At 38.2% G+C, this 24,797-nt stretch overlaps 2 protein-coding genes across 3 annotated transcripts; one reads left to right on the top strand and one right to left on the bottom strand.

Annotated features, from left to right (window-relative positions):
- The first annotated feature begins 878 nt into the window (after nucleotides 1–878).
- LOC134803091 (checkpoint protein HUS1) lies at nucleotides 879–3,392 on the top strand. 2 transcript variants are annotated; one of them, XM_063775801.1, is made up of 6 exons: nucleotides 879–1,049; nucleotides 1,136–1,342; nucleotides 1,523–1,623; nucleotides 2,274–2,384; nucleotides 2,765–2,942; nucleotides 3,124–3,382. In XM_063775801.1, the coding sequence occupies exons 1-6, from the start codon at nucleotides 998–1,000 to the stop codon at nucleotides 3,351–3,353; spliced, it is 879 nt and encodes a 292-aa protein (XP_063631871.1). In that variant the 5' UTR covers nucleotides 879–997; the 3' UTR covers nucleotides 3,354–3,382. The 2 variants fall into 2 exon arrangements, with proteins under 2 accessions (XP_063631871.1, XP_063631879.1); XM_063775809.1 differs by lacking the exon at nucleotides 1,523–1,623 and having other exon boundaries at nucleotides 1,136–1,293; nucleotides 3,124–3,392.
- Nucleotides 3,393–3,757: 365 nt separating this feature from the next.
- LOC134803168 (nuclear pore glycoprotein p62-like) lies at nucleotides 3,758–24,050 on the bottom strand. Its single transcript, XM_063775875.1, has 16 exons — nucleotides 23,840–24,050; nucleotides 23,074–23,130; nucleotides 15,543–15,618; nucleotides 14,609–14,706; nucleotides 13,798–13,925; nucleotides 13,158–13,230; nucleotides 11,854–11,948; nucleotides 10,944–11,022; nucleotides 9,445–9,609; nucleotides 8,580–9,188; nucleotides 7,947–8,030; nucleotides 7,251–7,332; nucleotides 6,757–6,925; nucleotides 5,278–5,450; nucleotides 4,626–4,737; nucleotides 3,758–4,008 (listed from the first exon to the last, which is right to left on the bottom strand). The coding sequence occupies exons 1-16, from the start codon at nucleotides 23,904–23,906 to the stop codon at nucleotides 3,850–3,852; spliced, it is 2,226 nt and encodes a 741-aa protein (XP_063631945.1). The 5' UTR covers nucleotides 23,907–24,050; the 3' UTR covers nucleotides 3,758–3,849.
- Between the last annotated feature and the right edge of the window lie 747 nt (nucleotides 24,051–24,797).

Here is a 24,797-nt window from a genome sequence, read left to right as displayed (position 1 = left end):
TCAATGTCGCCATCTGCATTAATTTTATTTCACACTCCAGGTTGGCAATAATTTTATTCAACTGGTTGACTTCACCAGTCACATTTTTAGTCCAACAACCCACCAGCCTAATTTCCGCCTAAATTAGTTTGCCATACTACAGTTCCTTGTTCCTTTTAATTAAAAATTTAAATTTTAAGTACTAACTATATTAATCTCACTGTCAGTGTCAGGATTCATCCACCACCAATCATCAAATATTTATCTGACGTTCAGGCAACGATCTTATTTCAATAATTATTTCAATAATAAAATAAGGGCTAGATGCAAGTTAGATGCGTCTGACGTGTAGTAAAAGCTTCTTAATACAGCCGAATATGACCATTCTAATGGATATAAACGGTTTATACTGCAAATTTTCCTTGTTTTTAAAAATACCGGGATCCCGGTATTGCATTTAAAAATACCGGTATTGAAAAATACGTTTAAAAAGACGGGATCCCGGTATTTCGGGATCCCGGGATCCCGGTATTGGAAGCCCTCTCTTTCATTGACTATATCAAAAACCATTTGTAACCAAACGGACCGCAAAAAACCTCCCTCATCCTATTAAATATTAATTTTAACTGGTTTATGCTAAAAATATGACGATTCTCTTTTGTGTTTCACAAACTAGAATATATTTACTCATACAATTACATAAAAAAGTACCAAATAATCCAAATTATATTTTCAACTCGTCACGTGAGTCATGGTACAACTTTAAATAGAAATGCCAAATGTGATGAAAAATATTTTTATTGTCTATGGTATCATTGGAGCCTTGAAGGGATTTACTCTTTTTAATATGGCAATCAGCTGTCAACAAATGTCATTGACTCGTTGCAAGTGCATTGCTTTCGTGTTTACCATGCATTTCTCTTGGCGCCAAAGTAAATAAAAACAACAGTAGATAGAGCTGCCTGCATTGATTTAACTTTAAATATTGGAATTTACTTGTTGTTGATGTGTAAGAACAATGAAGTTTCGAGCAGTGATGGTGGATGCTGGTCCAATGCGAGAATTTACAAGTACATATGGAATAAGTTTGAACTTACCGACGTTTGATTAGAGTAATCAGTGTTTTGATATCCACTAAGGTTTACTCATTTTTCAGATATAGTTAGCACAATATCGAAGCTTTCTAAGGAATGTGTCGCGAGAATAGCCGATGATCAACTTTATTTCATTGTTAGCGATGAAAATAGTGGCCCCGCGCCACCAATATTATGGTGTGAAATTCCACAAGCTATGTTTTTTTCTGAATACCAAATGGTGGGTTTAGATGAGGATCACAAGGATATATACTTAGAATTCACTTCTGGTAAATATGAAGTGTTAAATTATTAAAATAGCCCTGTATTCAAAGCTAAATAGTTCTTCTGACTTTTTAGTTTTGTGAAGCTTAATCAAACTCAAAATCTATCAAGTGATAAATAATACATAATGATATTGTGTCTTCATTTGAAAGCTTGTTTTTATGTAACAAATAATTTGTTTCCAGCAAATTTAGCAAGGTCTCTGCTAACCTTAAAAAGTGCAAAGGCTTTAAAAATGAAGCTGACGAAGAAGCAATGCCCATGTCTTACATTAGAAATTGAAGTGGTATGTATAAGGTTAGCACCAATAAATATTCTGGGTTGGTTTAGGCAAAATATCATTATTACCACTTACAACAGGGGTGCGAAACTCCTCCCTTCAGGCAAACTCGGCTCCTTTAGACTCAGCATTGCTCCGAGGCCTCCGAGCAATTATTAGGGTTGACACAACCACAGATAAGATAATGGCTTGAATTTTGACAACCATTATATTAGAAAGGGATAGCAATGATTCAACCCTGAACCGCTGTCAAACTTCGGTTTCGTAGGAAGTTTCCTTTCTATACAATAGTACTATTATTTTTTATTCTGTATTTACAGTTAGTGGCCCAGGAAAGGACATAGGGTAGTCTTTATCAATCAACAACAAAGAGCCACAAAAATTGTTATCGGTGTTCTAATTTGAGTGATTTGAAGAGCCCCAATTGTAACTCCAAAGAGGTGCATGCAATTTGTAAGCCTCGGTTTGCTGACTCCTGTATTAGAGCAGCAGTCTCAAAACTACAGCCTGCAAGCCTGCCAATTAAACCTGCAAACAGTGTCTGATTTCCTACAATCCAAAAAGTGGAGTCTTGCCTGTGGCCCTTGGGTCAAACTATTTGGAGACCTCTGTATTAGAGCATCATATATGCTTACCATTCTGAATTTATATTTTAGCCATCATCAACATCACAGCAGACCCGGCAAGTTACTCATGACATACCTGTCAAGGTCATCCCAAGGAAGTCATGGTCAGATTTCCAAGAGCCAAAGATACCCAAACCAGATGTAAGTTGGCACATACAAACAAGCAGCGCTGGTGGACCTTATGCCTTTTGTAATAAGGTTTATGAACTGTCAGTTAAGTGTGGGCTATTGTACCTACTTTTATATAGTAGAAGTAGAGAGAGAACTTGATAGTATCTATCAGGAGCGAAGTCCATTCCTTGGCAGTTTCTACAATTGCTATCAGATATATTGGAGCACGCACGCCAAGGTGGTCACAGATATCTGAACACGCCTCTAGTGTCTCGGTGTTAGAGTGCGTGCTCAGATGTTTTTGAGCAACTCGTTAGCTCCAATATATATGATGGTGACTGTACCAGGAATGATGTTACATTCAAAACTAAACTTTTCTGCTGCCAAACTTCATTTCATAAATCTTTCAGATATCAATAGAACTGCCAGCGCTGAAGCAGCTGCGAACCACGATAGACCGCATGAGGACTATGGCTGCCGAGGTGATGATCCGAGCCTCCGCCGAGGGCCGACTGACATTGCAGATTAAGACGGATACTAGCAAAGTGTCCACCAGATTTAAGGACTTAAGGGTGGAGGCGTTTGAGGGTTTGTATTCCTGTAGCCAAAGTGGCAATACTTACTATTATTTGTTTTTTACAAGAGGGCAAAGTTTTTATTTAACCGGAGCAATGCAAAAGATCCGAAAAGTGGAGTCTTGTTCACAACACGGGTTAAACAAATTATATCTGTTTGAGGAAATAAATGAAGGTATTTTTTTCTATTTTAGGTCCCATAGAGCACTCTGACTCTGAAACAGAAACGCAGGCAAACGAAGACATGTCTCACATCTGCTATTGCCGTGTAGATGCTAAGAAATTATCCATGTTCCTGAGTGCAGATCAAATCTCACATAACAGGACAGTGTGCAGTATAGTCCATAAGAAATTAGTTATTCTATGTTTGCAAACAGAAGAAAATGTCAAGTTGCAGTGTTTTATCACTGGTATTGTATTCTAATAGGTTAAACATGGGTTAAACATGACTTGACTGAAAAAAAGGTAATGTTATTGAACACCGCGGCTGGCCGTGAGACCCATTACAAAAAGTTTGTTATTTATTTTAAAATAAAACATGAAGACATTGCAATTTCGTTTATTTTAGTATAACAATGATCGAGAATGTTCTTGCAGTTTCAATAATACAATTATGAATAGCCTTTTGTTCTCCAATAATCAGAAATGAATTTAATTTGAAATGCACTGGTTGTCATTCCCAGAGAAAAAAAAAAAATATCAATGGTAGGTAGATGTAGTACTGATAGTTCAATTATACTGCAGGAATCAGTTCATTCAGTTCTGACTTGCATTCAACTGCAACACATTTGTATTTTGCAGTTGGCTTCGATTATATTGTGCTAGCTACGCTCCATACTACATTTAAAACACACTCGTTTATCTTGTTTTCTCAATACTTAAGTTTTTATTAATAGAAAGCCTAACAACAAATCATTAATTTAGTTATAAGCAAGATGAAACGATCTTTCGTTGTCCCGCCTCAGTGTGTCGTGGGTCGCTTTCAGCTGGTCTAGTTTGGTCGATATCTGTGCGATGGAGTTGTCTATCCATTGCATTGACGACATGTGTGCGTTGAGAATGCGCCCTATTTGACCGATCTGAAATCAAACAATTTATGATTATATTTTTCCTTAGCAGACCAATGTTACATATGTTTAATGGGTCCAATCCAATTTCTTTGCCCAATGTGTATGGCGTCTCACATTTTGCTTTAATGAGAGAGTGAGAGGCAATGGCATTGGACAGGTACCACCACCACCCTAAGGGCCACTTGCACCATTCCACTAACCCGGGGTTAACCGATTAAACCTGAAGTTAACATTTGACACTGGGTTATCGGTTTAACTGGTTAACCCCAGGTTAGTGGGATGGTGCAAGTGGCGCTTAGTTGGTTAATAGATAATGCTTTGCTTATTCTTAGTGTGAGTGTCTCGTGACTGAAGATAAATTAATCGATCGATAGCGCATGGTGTGCATCATTCAATTAAAAATGTCACTTTTTATTTTTTGTGTATTTTCTGTAATTTCTACTCAAAATGACGACAAGCTTTCCTGATCGCAATTAAAGAAAACTTTATAAATGTATGTAGATTTTTGGGACACTCCGTGGAAATTTCACAAATCTAAACGTGGCATTTTTAACCCTCGCAAATTAAGCACTTGCTTAGGGCACCGCGTCTAGGGGCACCAAAATTGTAGGCAAAAAAAAACTTACTGGATCATTACTGTCTTGGCTTCTATTGGTCTCGTTGAGGTGTTCAATAACTTCTTTCAAGTCTTGCGACATTGTCTTCAGCTGCGAGTCTAGGTTTTCAGCTAAGTTGTACCTGTAATAAATAAATAGTACATTATTGCAGCCCGGAAAGGGCAATTCGATGAGTTTCAATTTTGACGGACGACGCGAAGCGAGAGGGCAGAAAGAATAATTGAAACTTGTGTTTAAATTTTTTCACTTCTCATGCTCTGAAAGAGGGTCATTGTTGTTCTAAAAGGTGTGCAGAAAATGATATGTTTCTGCACTAGAGCATTTTAGGTTCCAAGTACGATTTTTTGTTTACGATAAGCAATTGAAATTTGGGTATAATTGGATTTGTTATACAATTTCCATTCTGATATTTGACTGCCCATTCCATAAATAACTATACTTTTGCCTAAATTGTTAATTGAAAGTACCCTCAATAAATACTATAAAAATGTATACTTAGTCATGTTTTTAAAAAAACACATGCATTTTACATTCCTCGTATTCGAAATGAAAAGTAGAGTGTTTAACTCGGGTGAAAGGCATCATTTCAGCCTCAGACTATTGGCGCTCTCACTGCTTTCGAGCGCCAAACATCCCTTGGTCAACAATCTACTATACTCACATCTGCTCCCTCTCGGGATCTCGCGCCCTGTCCCCGGACTCGAGCAGCTGTTTCTCGAGCGGCGCGAGCAAGTCCTCGAGCTCCTTCTGTTGGGCCAACACGAAGTCGAGCTCCAACTCGAGACTCTGCTGCTCGTTCTTCACGGCTTGCACTGTGTCGTTTACTTCAACTATCTGAAACGTGAGGTAAAATTATCATTGAGGCTCCAACCTCATCAGATTTTAGGTTACTTGGGTTATATCGGGGCTTGCGACAACTTCGAACAGTAAAGGAGTTGGCCGGTCGAAGTATTTTACAGACGACGCCAGCATTTATGTTTTACCTATCAATCCTACGAAAGTGACAAATTCTTCTTTATTTTTTTAAATTTTATTTTAAGGCCTGGATGCTAGGATCTTATGTATCTTATCTGCTCCCAAAAGTCGGTGAAATTAATAAAAATAATGGATTCTGGTTATTAAGTCACAACCACAAGTTAGTAGGTATCTAACAAGTATTTTTAACTTTCGGGAACTGGTCATTACTTCTGATTTTCTGTATCTAGGGTAATTCGCCAGTAACTGGCCACCCTAAACTAAAAATGAATTCTATTCACCTATAAACAGAATTCATTTTAGTATAAGGTGGCTAGTTATTGAAGGCTGGCCAGTTATTGAAACCTTATACTAAAATGAATTATGTTTATAGGTGAATAGAATTCATTTTTAGTTTAGGGTGGCCAGTTATTGACCGGTGACCAGTTACTGGCGAATTACCCTATTTGTATAAATTATCTTCAAGATACGATCATCGTTCTACCGTTATAATCAAAGGGTTACTTATTGTCGCCTAAAACGCAAAACTAAAATGTGAAAATTGAAATAACTGATGTGTACCTTTTCTCCATTAGCAATAAGTAGCCGGTCCCACGCGTTGATCTGCGGGGCCTGGTTGATGAACGTCTTCTCCTGTTCCTCAAGTTCTAACGTCCACTTGTTGATGTTCTCTTCAAGCCTGAACAAAGCTAGGAAGAAGAAACAACGGTACCTTTTCTCCATTAGCAATAAGTAGCCGGTCCCACGCGTTGATCTGCGTGGCCTGGTTGATGAACGTCTTCTTTTCTTCTAACTCTAACGTCCACTTGTTGATGTTCTCTTCGAGCCTGAACAAAGCTAGGAAGAAGAGACATAACGGTACCTTTTCTCCATTAGCAATAAGTAGCCGGTCCCACGCGTTGATCTGCGTGGCCTGGTTGATGAACGTCTTCTCCTGTTCCTCGAGTTCTAACGTCCACTTGTTGATGTTCTCTTCAAGCCTGAACAAAGCTAGAAAGAAGAAACATAACGGTACCTTTTCTCCATTAGCAATAAGTAGCCGGTCCCACGCGTTGATCTGCGTGGCCTGGTTGATGAACGTCTTTTATTCTTCTAACTCTAACGTCCACTTGTTGATGTTCTCTTCAAGCCTGAACAAAGCTAGGAAGAAGAAACATAACGGTACCTTTTCTCCATTAGCAATAAGTAGCCGGTCCCACGCGTTGATCTGCGTGGCCTGGTTGATGAATGTCTTCTCCTGTTCCTCCAGTTCTAGCGTCCACTTGTTGATGTTCTCTTCGAGCTGCGCGAACGTGATCGAGGTGATTGGCTGAGGCGGCGCGGCTGCTGTGGTCCTGGGGAGTAAATATAAAATGTAATATATTTTGCGCTGGCTGGACGTCGTAACAGCGGACATGCAAGCGAACAATCTCACACCTGAGGATGCCGAAGACCGGGCAAAGTGGAGAAGACTGAGCAGGAAAGCGGACCCTGGCGCTAGGCCGGGAAAACGCTAGGTTGAAGAAGAAGAAGTCCCTGCTGGGTAAAGGTTACCCCCATGTTACCTCTTCTTGAAACAATCCTGTAAATTTTCGTTCATTGCCAGTCGCTTCCGCAAAGGGCATGTGACTAGTGATTCTGTTTAGGACTAGTATGTTTCTTTTCAAATATGTTACTTACGTTACAGGGAGTATAGACGGCATGGTCGTGGCGGCGGTGGTTTTTCCTAGCGCTGTTATGCCGGAGGGTGCTGTCGTGGATGCTAAAAATAAAGATAAATATCACTACACCTTATGAAACAAAGTCCCCCGCTGCGTCTGTTTGTGTGTTTGTATGTTCGCGATGAACTAAAAAACTACTGAACGGATTTTATGCGGTTTTCACCTATCAATAGAGTGATTCTTGAGGAAGGTTTAGGTGTATAATTTGTTAACCCGTGCGAAGCCGGGACGGGTCGCTAGTGCCTAATAAAATTAAAGTATTAAGTTACCCTGGCGTAGCAAACGTGCTATATCTACTTATGTGTCAATGTTTTTTGCTTGTTAATAAGTGTATGAACAGAAATTTTATATAATAACACTCTTGTAGACAAGGGATCAATCACAAAATTAGGCTTTATCGCCCGTAACTTTGGGTATGCCTAACTGAGAGATGTGATGCTAATTGTTGTGTATAATGCTAGTAAGTATTTTATACAGACCCGAACGTTGAATGTCAGACGTGCGAAAAGACGTATTCAATGTTATATTCCACTAGAATTTTGTAATATTTTTTACGATTTATCTATTAATTTTAATACGAAATATCAAGTATTTGTCATCTGACACGTTTTTTTCTTAATTTTATTAGGGCACTCGCCAGTTTGTTAGTACATACCGGCGGATGAAGGTTGTGTACTGGCTGTCGAGGTGAGACTGAATCCAGCGCTGGTTGTGGCCGGTTTGCCGAGCTGGAAGCTTGCTGGAAACATTATGTTATTATTTAACCATTTGACCGCCGAAGAGGTCAACTGACGCGCGCAGCTACAGCCCAATATCAACTTCGTGCATTGCGACAAAGGTTCCGGTTCCATTAAAACTAACAAGATACAGAATATAAGAAGTTGGAATTTTAATAACAAAACTTCCGTGAGACACAGACATGTTAAATATATTACGAACGGGTCACTCACGTATTTTAAGTCGAAAAACGCTCGACATGTTGCAGTCTGCGCCGGTCCGTCACCGTCAACGCAAGCTCCTGATGACACTCCTCGGTACGGAGTGAAACATGTCGAGCGTTTTTCGACTTAAAATACGTGAGTGGCCCGTTCTTAATATATTTAATATATCAAATTTTGAAAACATAATACTGTAAGTGTAAGATAAAATTTTATGCTCAAATTTCTCATTTTGTTGATTTACCTTCTACAATTTTTTCAAACTAACATTACATAGGTAAACGAAACGGAACGTATGATAATGAAATTATTTTTCGTCAAAAATATATTGAATGGAACAAAATACTCACAAGCGGCAGTAGTCGCAGCAGTACTAGCAGGAGTTTTCCCAAAACCAAGTGCACTACTAGTCGCAGTCCCAAAACTGAGCCCAGTTGCTGCTGAAGTGGCCGCGGTCGACGTCGTCCCAAAACTGAGCCCGGCCGTCGTCGCGGCCGTAGGAGTCGCTCCAAAACCGAGGCTAGCCGTCGTTTGAGCTGTAGAGGCAGCTCCAAAATTAAGCCCAGTTCCAATCGAGGCCGGCGTTGTTCCGAAACTAAGCCCGGTGCCGGTGGAAGCCGGCGCCCCAAAACTAAGCCCAGTTGCTGGTGTGGAAGCTGGAGTTGCACCAAAACTAAGACCAGTTCCTTGTGTTGACGCTGGAGTTGTTCCAAAACCGAGCCCAGTTCCTTGAGTAGCGGCCGTAGTAGTTCCAAAACTGAGTCCAGTGCCTGTCGACGCGGGTGTTGTTCCAAAACTAAGCCCAGTTGCTTGGGTAGATGCTGGTGCGGCTCCAAAATTCAGTCCAGTTCCTTGAGTTGACGGTGCTGCTCCGAAACTGAGTCCCGTTGCTTGAGTTGTCGCTGGAGTTGCACCGAAACCGAGACTCGAAGCTTGGGTGGCTTGTGGCGCAGAGAAACCTGTAGATAAAGTGAAGTAGTGCAAGGTGCGGATTTGAATACTTGAATTTAGTTCCATGAGTTTGAAATTTGTACTAATGGTACTTACTATAAAATTACTTAAATTACATACCTACCTACCTACTTTTTTTTAAAGAGTTCAGTCTGGTTATGACTCTTGTAGGTACAGGTCGGTTTACCGAGCTGGGTATCGTTTTATAACGCAACTAGTTCGTTTTTGATTTTTTATATCTCTGGTAATTATTACACGACTCACCTAAACCCGTTCCAGGTTGTGTCGCAGCGGGTTTCCCGAAGGTGGACCCGAAGCTCAACCCCGTGGCCGCCCCCGATGCGGGCTGGGTCAGGTTGAGACCCTGCGCCGGAGTCGAGGTCTGGCCGAAGCCGAACCCAGTGGCAGTTGGCGCCGCTGCCTGTGGCGCTGCGAAAATATGCCGACAACGTTGTTTAAAATTATCCAAACTTGGTATAAACTGTGTTTATAAACATATGTTAATACTAAACTATGCGCCAACTCGTTCTCGCCTCAATAACTTATTATGTTTTAATCCCTTCTTACAAATAGATGAGTCAAAATTCGATTTGATTGCTAATTGAGGCTTGTAGCGCGTTTATGCTATGAATAACGCCATTACTATTTTGCTACGATAGGCTAGCCTTTATGGAAAAATTCGATTGTTTCACAATGGTCATGGAAAGACAAGGACAAACATGTTTTTGTGTACACGTTTCACGTTTCATATTACCTCAATTCATTGTAACTAGGGATGTTGCGGATGCAGATTTTTTGACATCTGCGGATGCGGATATTTAAAGTCTCACATCCGCGGATGCGGATGCGGATGTCAAGATTTGGTACTTAAAAAACGTCAAATATTACATTTTTAGCAATTTTTATTTAAAAAAAACGAAACGTTTAGTTTTAGAGCAAGAAAATAGGTGCGTTTTATTTAATAAACAGTAACTTGGCCGACTTTTCGGAATCTAGACGATTTCGTTATATATAATGACGAAATTACCTAGCACTTACGCCGCCGGCGCCGCCGCTAATACGTTCCTGTTACCGACTTGGTCGACATCCGCATTATGCGGATGCTCCGCATCGATTTCATGCGGATGCAGATGCGGATGTTATAAATAAATAAATAATAATAAATATTACAGGACATTTTTACACAAATTGACTAACCCCACGGTAAGCTCAAGAAAGCTTGTGTTGTGAGTACTCAGACAACGATAAATATAATATATAAATACTTAAATACATAGAAAACAACCATGACTCAGGAACAAATATCTGTATCATCATACAAATAAATGCCCTTACCAGGATTCGAACCCGGGACCATCGGCTTCATAGGCAGGGTCACTACCCACTAGGCCAGACCGGTCGTCGAAATCATGTTGAAAAAATGTTGAAAATCATGCGGATGTTCCGCGGATGCGGATGCGAATATCCGCAACATCCCTAATTGTAACATCCCAGGTAGCAATATGTCTCAACTTCATTTCTCGTTTCATAATTTAACTGGTTAGGAAACGAATCTATTGAGGAGCTGTACACCGACGTATCAGATTGGCTTTCAAATTTTCGTGACATGACTTCAAGCAGTTAGCCATTGTAGTTAGTTAGGGTGGTATTCCACCTTTGTCCAATGTGTATTTGCGTCTCACATTTTGCGTAGTGAGAGAGTGAGACGCAATGTACATTGGACCAAGAAATTGGACAGGTGGCAATAAAATCAACATTCTAACCTGCAGTAGTGGTACCGAAACTGCCGAAGCCTCCCGCCGGCGTCGCGGCGCCGAAACTTGGAGCCTGCGCGGTTGTAGCCTTTAGCAAACATAGGAAAAAGTGTTAGAAGGATTATTGTGAATAGTTTTATGTAATGACTAATGAAAATGACTGACATATTTTAGTAATATCACAGAATAAATAATAGTACTACCGTACAGAAATGATACTTCCTACAAAACCGAAGTCCTATCGAACCGACAGCGATTCAGGGACGAATCATGTTGTCCCTTTCTAATGTATGGCACTCCTTCTTGGGGTTGTCAAGTTTGCGCGCTACCAACATCAAGCAACGCCACCGACTAAGTATATAATATAAGACCAAACGATACACATTATCTTATCTGTGGTTGTGACGCAAAAGAACGTCAAGTTTTGCCAACCCTAATAATTGCTCGTTGCAACGCTGAGCCGAACGGAGCCGAGAGCGTCCGAAAGGTAATTAAAAGTTTAAAATGGGTTCATAAGTTAGGTTATTAGGACCTGTTAGAATGACGGTTTTGTTTCTTTTCATTTCTACAATTGTCTATGATGGGTAGTGTTGTGACTAAAGTTTGTGATATAAGCCCGCTACACACTACCCAACCCACGCTCTGTACCTACCGCCGCGGTTATAAAATACATCAATACATCATTCTTAAGTACTAATTTGTCTTTTGATCGTGATTAAACAAATTAAAAATAAGTAACTACTTGCTTTTTACTTTTGGTATTTTATTATTCGATATGGTTTGACATTAGTAAAGTAGTAAGTAGGAGTCTTGCCCATCACTAGTAAATTCATCATTCAGAGACAATTTCAGTATGGCGGTTTGTTTACATAGTTAGCAAGTTCTATTGAAATAGACTTTAAACAAGTAATGAACTTACGGCGGGCTGCGGCGCGGAGAAGCCTGATGTTGGCGTAGCGAACGCGAACGCACTAGCAGGCTTGTTCGCATTCGCAGGCGAGCCGAACGTTAACCCTGAATACACAAACATACACATCACGCATAGTCTTTTCCATTGAAGTTGTAAACAAACAAAAACGAAGGACAGAGTTAAGGGGTTCTATTTTTTAAAGAGGAGAATGAACATTTATTTACAAACAAGATATAATATATACAGTGGTATTACTAAAAGAAATTATTAACTAGCTTAAATCTAAAACAGATCCGTGAGGCATTGTACCAAGGATGCTGACGGCATTTCCTCTCTGTATCACAATGCTGATACACTGTGCGAGGTAGCGGCCAGCTCTTCGGTCACCAGTTACGTCAACTTTTTTTTATTTATAAGGAATACAAACCAATATTATACGGATACGAAACGTCATGGTTAAACTACTGAAACGATTTGTACGGTCGAAAGTATTAATTTATTACTCATTTCGTACCTTGACACAGTGACAATCAATATGAAAGTCGCTAGAGACTTCATAATATTGTCACTGTGACAAAGTACAAAATGGGTCATGAATTAAAACTTTCGACTGTACTTCAAAATCCCCTTCAAAGTTAATATATCTAGTATTCAGATTTAGGTCATGGAACAAACCTAAATATTAATAAATAAAAAGTACAATGTCATATTTGGATAATCATCGACTATCATAGACTTCTTAGAGGCTGTCTACACATAAAAAAAAACTAGAACGTTCAGAATAGGCTAGATGACAAATTTTCATCTACGATATCAATCGCTAAGGTTTGTTTTTAGGATCAAATGTCTATATGGGACTCATTGCAATAAAGCAATACAAAAGTCAGAAATGATAGCCAAAGTCTGACAATCGTACTTCACTCGCGAAACGCCCCTAACAAAACGATAAGTGACCGTGAAGTCAAGGTCACTGAGAGTCCATCTTGAAGTATGGACTGTATGGAAAAAACAAGATAATTGCGTTTTTGTCGGTGAAATATTGCGTTTATGTACATAGTTGCTGTACAATCTTTTTTTTGGATAAAATTTAAGGAATCCAATGGTATCCTTACTTATTTCCTTCTTGGAAGTTAAAAAAAAACTAAAATTTTGGAACTTTCAGGTCCTGTATTTTTGTATTATTTCCATATATTATTTTAATATCCACATTATTGTGATAAATTGCTCATTTGCTATCTATTTTATTTACTAGGTTTTGTTATAAAATTCAACATGTGTCATCATCCCTATAGGCAGGAAATGGTTATTATTACCTTGGGGCTGCGCAGCTTGTCCTAAAACGGGTGGCTGCGTGGCACCGCCGAACGGTGAACTCTGTGCTCCAGTCTGAATAACAAGAAAAAATATATGAAAACCAATTGGTCCTATCAGATGATGCGAAAGGGTTTAATGATTTTAAAAAGTGATCCAGGAGATATAAATGGCAATTTCACTCATGGCAAAGTGAAAGAAAGTAATCATAAATAAAAAAAATATTAACATAAGAGACCGCTGGTATATGCAAATCCATGTTAACAATCTGAATGGCAGGCATGGATATTAAATTTATAAAGTCGTTGATTGCTCGACATGTTTCGACATGTGAGTAGCCGTGTCCCCACAGAGCGAGCATACGCGCGAGGCAATTTCAATTTCCTCGCGCACAAAACGGCCGGTGTAGACGTGCCTCGCGCGCGCGCGCTGCCTAGGCCGAGGCACGTCAACACTGGCCGTTCTGTGCGCGAAGAAATAGCCTCGCGCGTATGCTCGCTCTGTGTGGACCCCCGGCTATTGAACCGGTTTCACGGAAGTTTTGTTATTAAGACAGGCATGGATGCTTAATTTCAGCAAAATACTCATCTGTTTAGACTAATTGTTATTTTTGTTAAATTCGGTGAAAATTTAAATACATACCTGTGCGGGTTGGCCAAAGCCGGGGCTCCCAACTGTTTGGTTGGGCGGGGATGAGAACCCACCAAAGCCTCCGAGAGGCTTGCTCGCTCCGAAGGCCGGTGCTGCGGTTGTTGTACTTGGAGAACCAACTGTAAATTAAAAAAAAATATTGCCGTAAAGTTATTTATCTTGTCTACAGAAAACATGCCTATTATAAGAATCTACAGCTACAATTGTTACAGAAAAGAAATATTCAATATTACTCATGAACTAATACCAAATGATACATAGAGGCAGGGGTGGACTAAACATGGCACAGAATGGTTACTAAAAGGCACACCGAGAAAACAAAAAAAACCGAATACAAGATGGAGAGATGAGCTATGAAACTTCGACAGATACTGGGGGAGAACAGCACAGAATAGGAAGGAATGGGAAAAACTGGGGGAGGCCTTTTCCGGACACGCGACATGCAAATAAAAATTATAAAAACAATAAAAGTGTAAAAAAAAGGCATGAAATAAAGGCTATTACTATTACATAGTGGTATTAAATGCAGCATAACACTTCTTTCTAAGAATATTAATTTAATAGAAACCACTGATAGAAACTAGTTGCATAGGTAAATGTTAATGTATGGATATTGTGCCAGAATGTCCCATTTAAAGTCAAACTCAACTTCTAGGCATAGGAGGACTAATGCACATTCTAATCATTATTTTATTCGCTGATGGCTAAAATACCGTAAAATGAGCCTACTTTGCTTCAAAATTCCCAGGTCCTGCCGGAAGTGGTGAATTTTCCATTTTTCCTTATAAAAAAATGAGCTTACATAATGATGAAGTGGGAGCAGTAGTTTTAGCTGCTGATCCAAATGAAAATGAAGAGCTGGCCCCAAATGCTGGTGCATTGCTGGTCGGACTGTTGAAGCTGAATGCTGGTTTATTCTCTGTAATACAATTTAGATCTTCAATAAAAACATACAGAGGTGATATGATAAGGATATAGAAGGATGGAGTTAAGCTGGTTAGAACCCTAGCAGGCATACATGCCATGCAGAATCACACAACACTGATGGGCTGATTGTGGATATAACCATGGAACAAATAACCATATAAAAATACAGATAACTGTTACAAATGTCCAGTTCTTGGCAAAAAAAAAGTTTGATGTATGCACTTATAACTGAAAGATCTAGAACCATTGAAGTAGACGTGGTCAAGTTTTGGTGTGGCTGAATGTTATAAGTGTAAATTGTTTGCAAAGTCAAACATTATACCTACTCAGAGACTGCTCCATGGCTAGTATGTATAATGGGGCCCAGGCCCACAGATTACCAATTCGCCGGACGATATCAGCCTGTCAAATGCAAAAGGTTACAGTTCCAAACAACTGACAGGCTGATATCGTCCGGCGAACTGGTACTCTGTGGGCCCCTTAAGGCATGGAAAAAATATATAAATAAATATTATAAGGACAATTTTACACAAATCAATCTAGTCCCGCAGTAAGCTCAGTAAGGCTTGTGTTGACAATGATAAATATAATACAATAGGTGTATATAAATAGTTATCTACATAGAAACATCCATGCTTTGTAGCCAGGGGCACTACCAACATGAATGGGAAGCTTAAAAAATTATATATTGATTACAATGGATAATTCAAGTGAAATATTGAATATGGGTACTATAACATACACACTAAAAATAAAATGCACTAGTAGAAACTTGAATAATAAGCAAGTAACTTATACAAGCAACATACAACATGGTGGTGTTACCAGTAGTTGCTGCTGCTCCAAAAGTGGGCTTTGCCGTATCACCACTACCAAAAGAAAAGCCTGCAACATTTCAATGTATGTTTGAAATTACTGTGCTAATCAGGGCTCGGAACCGGTATTGATATACCGGTTAATATCGTTCATAAACCGTTATATTATTTCGTTCATTAATAAACCGGTTAATTGATGGAACGCGAACTTTAAAATTTAGTTCTCTCTTCTAACCGGTTAGTTGAGAGAACGAAATGTTTTCGTTCTCGAGGAACGATATAATACCGGTTAATCTCAGCCGTCTACAATATTAATACATTCCCCGTTTATTTTTTATACTTTTTGGGCGTGTGAGTTTTGACTGTTGGTGTTGGTGGTGTTTTGTTACATTTAAAATGGATTCACAAAGTTGTAAATATATTCCGGACAGTCAACCATTTTTCAATGAAGAAGAGACCGATAATTTCGATTCTGACAACTGTAAGTAAAATAAGTGGGTACACATTTTTTTTGATAATCCTAGTCTGAAAGGATATAATGCTCTGAATTGTATTAGCAGCTTCTCCTCCTCTCATCCTTGCATTTTGTATGCAAATTAAAAAGAATATTAAATGTTGGTGGACGTAATTAAGCAAACAATGCTGACACGCTGGCGTGCAAATTATTTATTGTCTATAGATATTCATTTTGAATTTTGTTAATCCTTTTTAACCGAGTTCCAAATCCCAAAGGAGGAGGTTATCAATTCGATTGTATGTTTTTATTTTATGTTTGTTACTCCATATCTCCGTCATTACTGGACCGATTTTGAAAATTCTTTTATGATTGTACGTATATACATACGGATTGGTCCCGTTTTTGTCAAAACCCAGTTCTGATGATGGGATCCATGAGGAATCGAGGGAACTCCTCAAATCTTAAGGGCATGCGTATAGAAATTTTTGTATTTACATCAGAAAATCAAGCATTTTCATTAAAAACTGTCGCATTTGATGGAGTGGAACTGCTGATGATGACTAGAACAGAACTCTTTAACGACGCATAGTTCACGTTTGGTGATTTCGAATTTCGATTTTGACTTGGACTGCGACCCGAACTCGAAACCAGAACCGGACTCATACCCCGATCCGGTTCGGACCTGGACCCGGACCTGGACTCGGACCCGGATTCGGACCCGGACTCGGACCCCGGACTCCGACCCGGACTCGGACCCGGACACGGACTCGGACCCGGAACCGGATTCGGATCCGAGCTCGGAACCGGACTCGGACTCGGAACCGAACTCGGACCCGGACTCGGAACCGAACTCGGACCCGGACTCGGACCCGGACTCGGAACCGAACTCGGACCCGGACTCGGACCCGGACTCGGACACGGACCCGGAACCGAACTCGGACTCGGACCCGGATCCGGACTCAGACCCGGATTCGGAACCGCACTCGGACCCGGACTCAGACCCGGACTTGGACCCGGACTCGGACTCGGACCCGGACTCGGACTCGGACCCGGACTCGGACTCGGACCCGGACCTTGACCCGGAAAATCACTATGATACCTTAACTAAACATGGGGGGCACTTTTAGGGGTCAATGAGAAAACTTAAAAATAAAAAAGTTCAAACTAAATCGTGTTGATATGTATCAAATAATCTTTTATTTGATACATATCAACACGATTTACTCATTGTGAGAATTCAAATATATTTTTTTTATAATTTTAGGATAAACATTTTAGAAGTTATTCAAGAAAATAAGCAAAAACTGACCATTCCTCTCTTTATCTCCGACACTACTGGGTCTAAACTTGTGAAAAAAATTCATAAAATAGTTCTTTACCTATTAGATGACAGGAAAATCTATTAGAAATGTGCAGTCAAGCGTGAGTCGGACTTAATTACTTCGTTTTTGATCCGACCCTACGGGTTTTTCACTCACGTTTCACATAAAAAATACATTGTTAAAAATTGTGTAATGTTACATTTCTAATGTACGAACGGAACCCTTGCAACGCGAGTCTGACTCGCACTTGGCCGGTTTTTTTTTTAATTTTCAAGCAGATGGGGTAATTGATGGTGGCAAATATGAAACTGATTCTTTTACTTGTATAAAAAAATAATTGGTTGATTTTAATAAATAATAAAAATTATTAGGTATATTTGATTATTGATGAGGAAATGGATATTCCGATGTAATAGGGTAAACCAGGGAGTTATTGCCCACCGCCAGTGATTGCCCGCTTTTTAAAACGACATTCTCTGTTGTTTGTTTTGTACCATTTTTGTAATAGTAGAATTTGCTAGATGACGCTGTTTATAACATAGAAGAGTTTTAAAAATAAAAACTGGCAACACTTAAAAAAAAACAACAGTAATGGCGGATTTTGTCGATACATGTGAACGTGTTACTCAAACAGGTAAATTTTTAAATGATTTTCTTAAGGACTTACTTGCTTCAAAGTTTATTCTGAGATTTTTTTATTTGATATTCCCATGTAATTACATATTTTGTGATTAAATTAATAGTAATTTCGTAGTTTTAAATATACGTCGGAGTTGAGTTTAGTATTTAAACGGTTATTTTACCGGTGGGCAATCGCTGTAACAAAGTTTGAACATTTTTAATTATTGCCCACCGTAGTTTTAGTAATTGCCATAGGTCAATAACTATAGTTATTGCCTGGGCAATAGCCGTCACGGTAGATTATTTTTCGTGTTTTGTATTTATAATAATTACATTGCTTATTAAGTGTGGTCAATAGGTCTTCGAGAAGCTGTTAAAAGTCCAACACCGCAGATGGAGGACTTTTATTGACTCGAAATTGTAATTTCCTTACCGCCCGTGATATACACAATGTTTTTCATCACACTTTCTAAGGAAAAACACAATTTTTAACGTAAATTCGGTTAAATACGGTGGCATTTCAAACATTCGTCCGCCATTTTGTTCTTTTAATTGACGTTTAGTATGAAAGGCACCGACCCTATGGCAAACAGCCACGATCGATAATCGTACAAAATATTTCAAAACGGTTGTTAAAATTATGTTTATTAAAATATGAAAATAAATAAATAAATAAATATTATAGGACAATCTTACACAAATGGAATAATAAACATCAATCTTTTAAAATCTACATTTTAAACGAATTTTTGTCTTTTTGTCTCTAAACCTTCGTGGTCCGTGTGTGTTATTTAGCACTTTAAAATAGTAGTTTTCGATACAAGTGCGAGAAGTGTGTCATTTCGCACGAGTCCCGAGGTTTCTTAGCCCGAGCCTTTAGGCGAGGGTCAAAACTCGGGACGAGTGAAAATGACACTTCCGCACGTGTGTCGAACAACATTTATATAAAGTACACTTTTTGATCAATTGTATTAAAAAAGTACTTTTCCTGCCGTTGGAGAAAAATGAAACTTTTCTCCCGCTTCGCATGCGTGCAATAAATAGCACATTTAGAAAACAAGTGTGATGAAAAAATTCCATTCTTGCAGTGCCCATGGAGTACGAGTATTCAATATCTAAATTGTTATTATTGTTTTAATTTCAGTATGCCAAAAACACCAAAAGTACAATATAGAAAAGAAAATTTGCAGAATGCGATCAAAGCTGTTCAAGATGCTGACAACAAGTTGTCTACAAGACAAATTGCTGAAAATTACGGTGTTCCAAGGACCAGTCTTCGGTATTACATTGAAAATCCCGGGCATAAAACTAGTCTAGGGCCATCACCGGTATTAACTGTTTCCGAAGAAAGTCAACTAGAGGAATGGATAATAATCTCGGCCAGAAAAGGGTTTCCTCGAAATAAAGAAGATATTTTAGATACAGTGCAAAAGTTTCTAGTGGAAAATCCTCGTCCTAATTTATTTACAAATAATAGACCCGGTGATGGTTGGTGGAAGGCATTTTTGAAAAGACATCCGAGGTTGACAATAAGAACATCAGAAGGAGTATCAAAAGCAAGTTCCTATGTCTCGGAAAAAGATATAAGAGGGTGGTTTGCTGAAATCAGCGATTATGCTAAAGAAAAAGACTTGACTCCCATTTTAAATGATCCAAATCGTATTTTTAATGCAGATGAAACAAATTTCCAAATTTGTGTTAAAACTGGCCAAGTGTTAGCGGAAAAAGGTGCTAAAAATGTATATAATATTGAACAATCTCAAGCCAAAGAATCTATAACAGTTTTGTTCACCTTTTCTGCCGCAGGACAAGTCTGTTGTCCGTTCGTTATTTATCCTTATCAAAGAATGCCTATCAAAAAAATTAGCGATTCTGTACCGGACGGATGGGGAATCGGAAAGTCTGACTCAGGATGGATGACTACGGAAACTTTTTATGAATTTATAGCAAATGTGTTTCATCGCTATCTGGTCAGCAATAATGTCAAGCTTCCAGTTATACTCTTTGTGGACGGCCATAAAACGCATTTAAATTTCCATTTGAGCCAACTTTGCACTCACCTTCAAATTGAGTTAATTGCATTGTATCCGAATGCTACAAGAATCCTTCAGCCCGCCGATGTAGCTGCTTTTAGACCTCTAAAGATGGGATGGAAAAAAACTGTCAGAAAATGGCAAAATGAGAATAATAATCAAGGCGTGACTAAATTGAATTTTGCTACTGTGCTTAATGAAACTGTCATAACCAGTTTAAGGCCTGAAATATTAGTGAACGGTTTTAAAGCCTGTGGCCTGTATCCATTTAACCCGGACGCGATTGATTATAATAAATGCCTCGGAGACAAGAACGAGAATGTCACATCGCAAAAAAATAAAATGATACCTGACTCTGCAATGCTAAGTTACGCAAAATTCAAAGAGATCATCGGAACAACTCTTTCCAACGACTTTGAAAACCGTAGTCAGAATTTGCCTTGTCAAAAGAGTAATGAACACTTGAATAAGTTGTTCCAAATATGGCAAGCATATCACGACGTGGAAGTTATGAGTACCACTAAAGAAGGAATAGACTCTTCAGTTGTTACATCGCAAAAAGGCGACAAAGCAGTACAAGTAGTAGATTTTCCTAATGTATCACCGCAAAGAAATGAAGAAGAGTGTGTTGCAGAGATAAATGACTTCAGTGAGCTAGCTTTAAAGACACGAGACTTTAAAGAAATAGAAGGTGCTTTATCTCTTGATATTACTTCCACCGTACCCGAGAAGTCAAAATTTGAGTCTACGCCTTCTGTGGTCACGGTGAAGTCAACTCTTGAGCTGTCAAGTCCACAAAGAAATGAACAAGGATGCGTTGAAGAAGATAGTGAGCTAGTTTTTCAAATACCAGACACATTTAATGAAACAGAAGATGCTTTATCACTAGATTCACTAGACCTTACTTCTCCTATACCCGGAACGTCCAAACCTGTCATGGTACAGTCGTCTGGTCTGTTGCCAAGTCCTAAAATTGTAAAAAGAAAATGTTCTTTAGGAGAATATTTAGCATACCCAGAGACGCCAGTAAGAAAATGGAGAAGGAAAACTGAAAGACAACCATATGCCATTAGCTCCCAAAATTATAAAGCTGCTCTACATTCTAAACAAGTAGAAAAAGAAAATTTGATAAAAGTAAAAGAAGAGAAGAAGTTAGTTAGAAATATGAAAAAAAAAGAAAAAACGAATAAAAAGACTGAAATTACAAATAAAAAAACTGTACAATTAAATAAAAAACCAATCATAGATAACGCACAATTTATTATGAATGATCCGGGTGAAACTCAATATACTAAAGAAGGAAAAAAAAATCTGAAACGGAAAACAACAAACACGGGAAACAATGACCACCAAGAAGTTCAAAATTTTGAGCAACAATCTGAACCTATACTAAAAAAGATAAAAAAAGAAATGGGTGTTAAAAGTAAGGGCAAAAAGAGAACCAATAAGCAATTACCAGAGTTTAAACGGATAACCGTTTTAAGATAAATAGTTATAAAGCCCGGTAAAAATAGTATTTGTGCAGTTTGTTGTACTAATATGAAAAAGAATACGAGCAGATTGACTTGCAGTTCCTGTTCGGCAAGTTTTCACGTGCGATGCATTCCACGGAAGCATAAGGAACATATACCCGACAGGACTGAATTAAATTTATTCATGTGCCATAATTGTTACATAGTGGAAGATTCTGGCAACAGTGACGATTCTGACTAATTTTATTTCAGCTAACCATATTTTTTTCAATAAAATGTTTATAATGTTCAATTTTATGTTGAAACTCAAGTTAGACTGTGATTTATGATTTTAAGTTACTGGGCAATCACTGTGCTGTGGTACTGGCAATAACTGTGGGCTCTGGGCAATAACTGTACTTTTTACAATATTTTTATTTTGTTGCTTTGTTTTCTATGTCACGTAAGACTTAACTTAAAACTGTTAATTATCTATAGAAGGGTTTATTAGGTAATAAGAAAATAGCAATAAAAACGAAGTTACTACGTTATTTCTATGTTTTTTTTAATGTCATTCTGTTTGCGACCCTTAACTGGGCAATAGCTATACGGTTTACCCTACTATCTACTTCTTTTGTTACTTATGTTTTTTTTTGACATTTAGATTTTATTCTAGAAATTCTAGACTAGTATTTTTTTATACAATCTTTTTAATGTTAACGATCCTTTTGTGAAATTCTTAGTATTAAATTTGATATGTATAATAATCCAATTTTATTATGGAATAATATTAACATCAATAAATTGCTCTGATAATTAGATTAAGATTAATTACGATTCATAAGAGCTTGTTGCTAGGCCTACATGAATAAAGTATATTTTTGATTTTGATTTTGAATTAATAATACCTTCTATAATCATTCTATGGCTGCTATAAAAAAAATATTAAAATTATAAAATAAAAATTCTGAAACTAGTTATTTATTAACAAACAGGAAAAAACATGTAACAAACATACACTAATTAATTAATAAGTAGAAAAGTAATAAAAAAACAATAAACAAAAAACACATATTTCGGCGCACACAGCGTACTGCAGGACGCAAAAGGATTCCTACGCAGCGATACGCTTCGCTTTTTCGAGGAAAGCACTGATATTCTGCTGGTTACAAATAATAATACTCATTTTATCTTGCTGCGACGTTTTCAATTTAACCGGTTTATTTCGTTCCTCAAGAACGAAACGAGAACGTAATTGGTGTAAACCGTTATTTCAAAAGAACAGTTCTTTAACCGGTAACCGTTCCCGGGCAAATGAACGAAACCGGTTTGAGCGTTGAGAACGGTTTCCGAGCCCTGGTGCTAATATCAACTTTACTTTCTAGACCTAACAAATGGAATTTGCATTCGTTTTGGCAGGTTTTGGTTTGTGAGCAGCTTAAGCAAAACATTCTATGTTTGCAAAAAATATCTGTGACAGATTGGCAATTTTGGGTTTGGACACTAAAAGTAAATACATCATATTGATACTTATGAACACCTTCTGATGTTTTGACTTATTGGCCCATAATGGAGGAGCAAGACCTTTGTGTAACATGTTTAATATAGGTGACCCAAAGGAATTGTAAAAGCATAACATACCTGTGGTTGCTGATCCAAATACTGATTTATTATCACCCGTTCCGCCAAATGCAAAGCCTGAAAGCAACTTTTCATTAGATAATATTACTAATTGTTTTCTTATTACCAGAGGTCAGCGAGGGTGAACTATTTGCCTTATAATATGATGTAATACATGACAAATTATAAGGTAAATAGCTCACCTTCGCCGACCTCTGCTTATTACTTAAATACATAGAAAACATTAGTAACTAAGGTAAAATCTTTTTGATAAACACACAAATCAATGCTGTTACCAGGATTCGAGCCCGGGACCTCCAGCTTCATACGCCAGGTCATTACAACTAGATAGGGAACCCACTATTAGATGAATTTTATTAGCTCCAAGCATTAGGTATCTTGTAAAACATACCTAATTAAAAAAAAATATATTTGCTAATTTGTATGATTTGAATTTTTTGACAAGGCATGATGTTATCCACATTTTTGTGTGTAGCAACTATGACGAAGCCTGCGCTGTGGACTGATATTGTATATAATTGGGATTATTTGTTAAAAGATAACTATATAATAAATACTAACATATAAGTCCTCTACACTTTAATATTTGTTCTGAATCGAATGCCGGATTATCGGGCCTAACTGTCTAAGAAAATGCTATGGTTTATTTTGCTGACAAGCACATTTAGAGGTTATGTTCAAATGTTTGTGTATGGATTATTTCTGACAAAACACATTATTTACTAATGAAATGATAATTTGTATAATTTTGATCATTTGTTTTTACCTGTAGAAGGCGTAGCAGTGCCGAAGGTTCCTGCGGAAGTCGTGGCTGGTGATCCAAACAATGACATGATTTCGAACCTAGTTCAAATTTAACTCACGAATATTTGTCGCGCGTTGTGTTTAACAGTATATTTTTAATTAAGCTGTATTTATTTTTGAGTATTACTTTAAAATATGCAAAAACAGTCAAATATATTATTTCACAACTCTGTCAACATAAGAGTCCGCGATTCTGGCGGTTGGTCAATTTGACAGTTGACGTATTCTTTTTTTTTCATTTCATTCCTGATTGATTGTAGGTTATTGGCCAAACGTGATGTTGATTGTAAAGCGGTATCCAGACGAGACTGATGAAATCGGTCGATTTGATCAGAAATTAAATTGGCGTCAATCTCCAATTTTAGATTTAAGGTGATATTAGAGCCCTCTAAATTGAAAAAATGCCCCAGAACGAAAATACTGGCCTCACAAATTGGTATTCTTGCGTCCGCACCTCATTTTATCGGTACTTAATATCGGTCATTATCGGCGGTTGAATTCGGCAAGTCAAATTGGCGTTTGCGTCCGCACGTCCTGGTTCGATCGGGCAATTTAATCAGATTGGCGAAACATTGACTAGTCTGGATACGCCTTAAAGCCTATATACGCAGTACTGTTTTCGGTTCTGCAAGAGTCGCAGTAGCAATTGCATGTTTATTGCGTTTTTTGCACAATTTTATGTAACATGTTCATGTCGAGATACTTGCTCAGGTTACGCCTGCGCCAGCTACATGCGTAAGCCAACGTGGGATTCGAAACCACATCTCTGGATAGCCAGTCCAACTAGCAATTCCGGGTACCTAGTTATAATCCTTTTAGTTCTACGCCAGTAATTCCATTGATTTCCTAACTATAAATTAGTCCAGCTAGCGGTCTTTTGGGCAAGAGCAGGAGGCAGGTTTAATCTCGAGTAAAATAGT

The sequence above is a fragment of the Cydia splendana genome, chromosome 2, assembly GCF_910591565.1.
Source record: "Cydia splendana chromosome 2, ilCydSple1.2, whole genome shotgun sequence".
NCBI lineage: Eukaryota > Metazoa > Arthropoda > Insecta > Lepidoptera > Tortricidae > Cydia > Cydia splendana.
The sequence above is the reverse complement of the archived record's forward strand: the minus strand, read 5'-3'. Positions and strand labels throughout refer to the sequence as shown.

Coding starts and splice junctions, on each gene's coding strand:
- LOC134803168 (XM_063775875.1), bottom strand. CDS start 23,906: ATGTCATTGTTTGGATCACCAGCCACGACTTCCGCAGGAACCTTCGGC. Junction 23,131..23,839: donor CACTGCTACGCCTTCTACAG/GTAAAAACAAAT, acceptor AGTTGCTTTCAG/GCTTTGCATTTGGCGGAACG. Junction 15,619..23,073: donor ATTTGGATCAGCAACCACAG/GTATGTTATGCT, acceptor GAAATGTTGCAG/GCTTTTCTTTTGGTAGTGGT.
- LOC134803091 (XM_063775801.1), top strand. CDS start 998: ATGAAGTTTCGAGCAGTGATGGTGGATGCTGGTCCAATGCGAGAATTT. Junction 1,050..1,135: donor TCCAATGCGAGAATTTACAA/GTACATATGGAA, acceptor CTCATTTTTCAG/ATATAGTTAGCACAATATCG. Junction 1,343..1,522: donor ATACTTAGAATTCACTTCTG/GTAAATATGAAG, acceptor ATTTGTTTCCAG/CAAATTTAGCAAGGTCTCTG.